Here is a 5,901-nt window from a genome sequence, read left to right on the forward strand (position 1 = left end):
TTCCTGCTTATGCAGGGGGTCGGACTCGATGATCTATTGAGGTCCCTTCCGACCCTAACGTCTATGAATCTATGAATCCCCAGATGCATGGCTCGCCCCAGGGTGGCACCATCTCCCGGGCACGTGATTCCACACGCAGATCTCTGGGTCCCCGTGAACCCAGGCCCCTGTCCCATCCCAGTGAGTGGGCAGACTGCCCCTGTCTCGCTGCTGGGCTCCAGCCAGGTCTCAGGGTCCCCCCACAATGGCACAGGCACCCCTGCCCCAAGCCCTCCCTGTCTGCAGTTCCCTGTAGAGAGTCACCCCTGCTCTGTCCTGTTCCTAGCGCCACCCACCATGGCTGACTGCTGCGCCATGGCTCCTGTGTTGGCCAAGGAGCCCTGGAAAGCCGTCTTAGTCCAAGCTTGCAATGAGAGCACATTACCTGCTAGCCCCAGGAGGTGGAAGAGGAGGAGGAGGAGGTAGATCCGGAGCCCCATGGCCACGCAGCACAGCCTGGCCCTGTCCGGTGTCAGAGAGGTCCAGGCATGCCCAGTCTCGGGGGTGGCACTGGCTGGATGGGGGGAGGCCCCTGCCTGCTTGGCTCCTTTAGTGCCAGGCCCTCCTCGCCCGCACTTTTCCAGGCATGCTCATCTCTCCTCCTCGCCGTGGTCAGGGTGGGTGAGTAGAAAGGAAATGGGGCGAGGTTTCCCGTCCCTGCTCCGCGGATTCCCCAGGCGCCACTGCTCTGCTGCAGTGGAAGCTGGACGAGCGGGAGGCCCTTGGAAGGAAGCGAGCTGGCCTGGTCTCGGCTGTGGCACTGCTCAAGGAGCTGGGTCCTGTCCCTGGCCCGTGAGGGCTGGCACAGCCCGTCTGGGATCCCCTATGCCTCAGGGCCGCCCCAGCGCTGCTGCACCCATGGCCATCTCTCCTCACGCGGGGAGCTGGCAGCCTGCTGCGGCATGGGGGTGCTGCTGTCTCCTATGAGCCCATCGGGCCAGGAGGCAGCTGGAGCTGGAGAAGCCGTGCCTGCATGGTGACTGTGGGATGGACTGGGGTGGGGTGGGGGGGGCCAGGGGGCCGCAGCAAGGCAAAATCCTGTTTCCCATGCAGTGTTTCCTGCTCTCCACCCATTGTTCTGATCCGTCCCTGACTCCAGGAGCAGGGAGCGAGCCGCAGCAGGGCAGGGCGGGGGGGAGCTGTGCAGTCTGTCCCAAGGAGCCCATGGATGGCACACGCCGACCAACGCAGCTTCTGCACGAAGGGGCTCCCCCCCCCCAGCCATAGGTGGCAGGGTCCCGTGAGTCGGGCGCCTGGGAGCCTTGCTCATTTGCTCACTGGAGTTGGGGGGTGGCAGGGAACCAGAGCCTGAGGGGCTGCTGCCAGCACCCCCAACACTGAGCCCACCAGGAACCTGGAAAAGGGTGGGTGTTGGGGGAAGCTTGGAGGTGCCCAGCTCCTGCAGGGCAGAAAAAGACACCCACAGCCAGAGCTCCACCACCCCACTGCAAACCTGATGTGCAGCCCCTTTGCGCCACCCTGTCCTGGTGGACGCTGGCACTGCGGGGTGGGGAAGGGGCAAGGGAGGCATTGCTGGGCAAGTCTGCAGCAGACTGAAAGCAGGGCAGGCGGCACCCTGGAGACACACTCATCCAGAGAGGCTGCAGCTCTTGCCAGCTCACAGTGCCTCTCTGCTGTCTGCGTGGCTGGACAGGGCAATCCCTACGTGAAGGGCTGAACGGGCACTGAGCTGACTGTGTCCGGTGCAGAAAGGGACAAGCCCGAGGCAGACACCTGACCCCCACACGCCCATCGCTGACCTTAGACAATGGACCTTTACCAATGAACTTGAACGTGAAATTGCAGAAGCAGCGAGTGGAATCACCCACAGACTAGAGACTCCCCGTGCTCATCCCAGTCCCTGCCCTGGCTGCTATAGCCCCAGATCTCCACAGGCTAAAAGCTGCTTGTCCCTGGGGGCCTGTTCAATCCTCCTTCACTGCTCTCAGCAGTGCACCCCCTGCCCCTTGTATTTAAGTTCCCTTCTATTTAGTGACCCCCGCACAAGTCCGTTCATGGCACCTGCAGGTGCAACCCTACCTGGCCCTGCTCGGCCCTGCCCTCTGCCCCAGAGGCTGGGGCCACTTTCACCCCTGCACAGCAGAGGCCCAGCACTTCCTCCAGCTCTAGCTCCAGTGCTGGGGCTGCCTGGGTAGGGGGGTGTGGAGGAGAGAACAATAGAAGTGCCTGTCTGGTAAACAAGCTGGGGAGGAAGTTTGAAGCAACAGCGCTCCCAGGTCTCCTTGATCCACTTCCAGCCTGTCCCCTGCCTGTCCTTCAGGCACAGGAAGGGGCTCCCCAACCGCAGGGCAAACCACTGAGCTGGCAAGGTGCAGGGCCACTGCACCCGCCCCTCCCTGCACTGCACCCAGCCTGCGTTGCACAGCACTGGACCCCAAACCAGAGGGGCCGCAGTGCACAGCCAGGAGTGCAAGCCCAGCCCCTCTGTGCACACTGGACGCTGCCCATGGCATGGCGTGCTCAGACATGGCAGTGACTGCAGAAAGGGCACTGCACACAGGGCAAGCCCAGCTCCAGAGAAAGCGCTGTGAGCTTGGCCTAACCCACCCTGTGCTGTTTCAGCCCTTGTTCCAAGGAAAACCTCGCACTGCCTGGGGACAAAGACTTTAATGAGCAGTAGTTGGTGTCCTGGACCCGGGCCGTATCCAGCTGGAAATCTAAAGAAAACATGGACAGGAACAGGAAATCTATTCATTGTTTCCAGCTATTTGCGTCGCACTCTTGGGAGGTGCGAGGCCCTGCTGAGCACGGAGTGACTAGAACAGACCCGACCTCTGCTGCACCGCTGCCCGCTCCTTGTTGTGCAGGTGGGAGCCTTGCCCCTGGCCAACGCTGCATGCACTCAGGCCCTCTCTATCACAGCAGTGCTGCTGTCAGGGTGCAGGGACCCCAACAGCAGTGTGCAGGGGCCCAAGAGGCTTGTCCATGCCTGGGCAGAGACTTCACACTGGGAAAAGGCCTGAAACATGTTGGGCATGACCATGATTAGGTCCGGTGCCTCCAGCCCCAGCCCCCCAAAGACATGTCTCCTGTGGATTTCCCTCTCAAGTGCCCAGGCTGCAAAGAGCCCTACATGCTGCCAGGCTGGAGGACCTTGCTCAGGGGTTCTTCCTGCTCCGTATTCTGCCCTCAGTGCTCCCTCGTCCTCTTGACCAGGGTGGGGTGCGGGACGTGGGGTGCTGCAGCCAGTCTCAGTGCATGTGGCACCGCTGGCCCCTGACCCCAGCTCGCACCTGCTGCCACCTGGGTGGAGGCATACCAGCGAACACTGGCGTGGCCTGCAGCCCCAGTGCAGGCCAGCCCAGGGACCAGGCACCTTTGCTGCCCTCCCCTCTGCCTGCTGGGCTTGGCTGTCACGTGCTTGTTCTTCTCCCACTGCCCAGGGCATGTGTCCCTGGAGCACAGCAAACACAGCCATGGGCCCTGGCTTATGCTGGCATTTTGGTCACCTGGTGCTTGCACAAATGCCTGCATCATCACCCCACACAGTCACAAACTCTGCCATGCTTTGCCCCTCTGTCCTGCTCACCCACTGTGACCTCTGCGTTCTCCCACACACTGCCTTGACCTGGAGCTCCCTCTCCTTGTGCACGAGGCACCCACTTTCTGCAGCCTCCCTAACTGTCAGCTTAAAGCACAGAGCAAGAGAATGTGCAAGGCTGATCCCAAGCGCAGGCAGGCACTGGCCAGAGTTACCGCTGCAGCTCCATTCCCACAACCACTGGTGCTCGCTGTGCTGGAATCCAGGGCTGGAAGAGACCATGAGGCTCGTCAGGTGCAACCCCTGGCGCACACGCTGATACTGCCCTGTCCCAGACAGACGCATCCAGCCTCCACCTCTCTTGTCCCCTGGAGGTCTGACCAGCCCTGCCCCGGCCTCGCGTTCCGCTGTCCTGCTGCTCTGAGAGTGAAGAAGTTTGTCCCGAAATAGGACCTACACTTGCTCTTCTACAATTGAAATCCCTGCCCTCTGCAACAGGGAGTAGCTGTTCTCTCTTCTCCAGGTGCATGCAAACTGCCCTCATCTCCCCCAAAACCTCCTTTGCGCCAGACTGAACACACTGGGCTCTCACCTCTGCCTTCCCACTTTTACTGCCCTTGTGACTTGTCTCTGGATCCTGTCCAGATTTGTGACATCCTCCTCAACTGCAGAGCCCAGAACAGCCAATGACGCTGCAGCTAAGGCCTGAGCAGAGCAGCACTGTCACCTCCCGTGTTTTACATACAACACAGGTAACAGGACAATGTCTTCATTGTATGGACACTGAGAAATTCCACCCAGACTTTAGCAACAACATCAACCAGGCTCTGGAATACTCCACCCAGCAAATTCATTTCTTGGCCACCTCGGTGGAAGTTTGCAATGGCCTCATCACCGCCACACTGTATCGGGACCAGCCGAGCACCACAGCTGTCATTCCCATGCACCGTGCGAGCCATCGCGTGCAGGCAAGCTCTAAGTTACAACCAGATCTGCTCTGATCCCACCCACTGGGATGCACTGAGCTTCAGGATCTGGAGCAGGGATTCCTACACTCATCAAACCGTCTCAGAACCCTGCTCCAGCCTGCTACAAAACCAACCCCGGGACAAGGACAAGAGAACCCCTCTGGTTGTCACCTACAGCTCCCAGCTCGAACACCTCAGCCACACTGTTAGTGACCCCCAACCACTTGTCTCAAGGTAGCTGTGGGGGACATGCATGACCTAGCTCACTGGCAGTTCCCATCCTCTGTCCTTCTCCTTGGTCCTGGGGTCCCAGGCTCTGCTGTGCAGGCTGAGCTGCAGCTGCAGCTGCCACATGGATTCAGCCAGACAGAGGGCAGTTTTCCTTAAGCCCTCCCGGGGAAAACTGTTCGGGTGTGGTTTAGTACTCGCTGAGATGTTGGAGCTTAATGCTTATTTTTATTGAAATAGGAGGCTCTTCCCTAGCTTGCTCCTGTGGCCACATGGCTGAGAGCAAGCAAAACTTAGGGGCATCTGAACCCCAAGCCTGCACGTAGGATGCCTGCCAAAAGGGCTTGGGCCTGCACATAGGATGCCTGGCAAAAGACAGAAATATCTGAAGCCCCTGGTGAGGGTGAAGGATGTTTGCTGGTTGTAGGGCCACTTATGGTTCTGGACTGACTCATGGATTTGGACTTGATTTGGCTGGGAACACAAAAATGTCTTTAAAAACAAAACAGAAATCTCCCTGTAGCAAAAAGCCAGCTGCACCAAGTCGGCAGGCCCGGATGAGCTCCATCCGAGGGTGCTGAAGGCACTGGCCGACGTCATTGCAGAGCCACTGGCGGGAATATTCGAACGCTCGTGGCGCATGGGCCAAGTCCCGGAGGACTGGAAAAGGGCCAACGTGGTCCCCATCTTCAAGAAGGGGAGGAAGGAGGACCCGGGCAACTATAGGCCAGTCAGTCTCACCTCCATCCTGGGCAAAGTCTTTGAAAAAATTATCAAGGCTCACATTTGCGAGAGCCCAGCAGGACAAATTATGCTGAGGGGAAACCAGCACGGGTTCGTGGCAGGCAGATCGTGCCTGATCAATCTAGTCTCTTTTTATGACCAGGTTACAAAACGCCTGGACACAGGAGGAGGGGTGGATGTCGTATACTTAGACTTCAGGAAGGCCTTCGATACGGTATCCCACCCCATACTGGTGAACAAGTTAAGAGGCTGTGACTTGGATGACTACACAGTCCGGTGGGTGGCGAATTGGCTGGAGGGCCGCACCCAGAGAGTCGTGGTGGATGGGTCGGTTTCGACCTGGAAGGGTGTGGGCAGTGGGGTCCCGCAGGGCTCAGTCCTTGGACCGATACTCTTTAATGTCTTCATCAGCGACTTGGA

At 59.3% G+C, this 5,901-nt stretch overlaps 1 protein-coding gene across 1 annotated transcript in view; it reads right to left on the bottom strand.

The window, feature by feature from the left end:
• LOC112550716 (tyrosine-protein kinase receptor Tie-1-like) overlaps positions 1–1,381 on the bottom strand; it is a gene marked incomplete at its 3' end in the record, with an annotated part of 9,230 nt that extends 7,849 nt beyond the window's left edge. The window contains exon 1 of the mRNA XM_025207202.1: positions 425–1,381. Coding sequence (XP_025062987.1) covers positions 425–479 — 55 coding nt within the window. The remainder of the gene's footprint in view (positions 1–424) is intronic.
• Between the last annotated feature and the right edge of the window lie 4,520 nt (positions 1,382–5,901).

Source organism: Alligator sinensis, unplaced genomic scaffold (assembly GCF_000455745.1).
Source record: "Alligator sinensis unplaced genomic scaffold, ASM45574v1 scaffold781_1, whole genome shotgun sequence".
In the NCBI taxonomy this organism is placed as follows: Eukaryota; Metazoa; Chordata; order Crocodylia; family Alligatoridae; genus Alligator; species Alligator sinensis.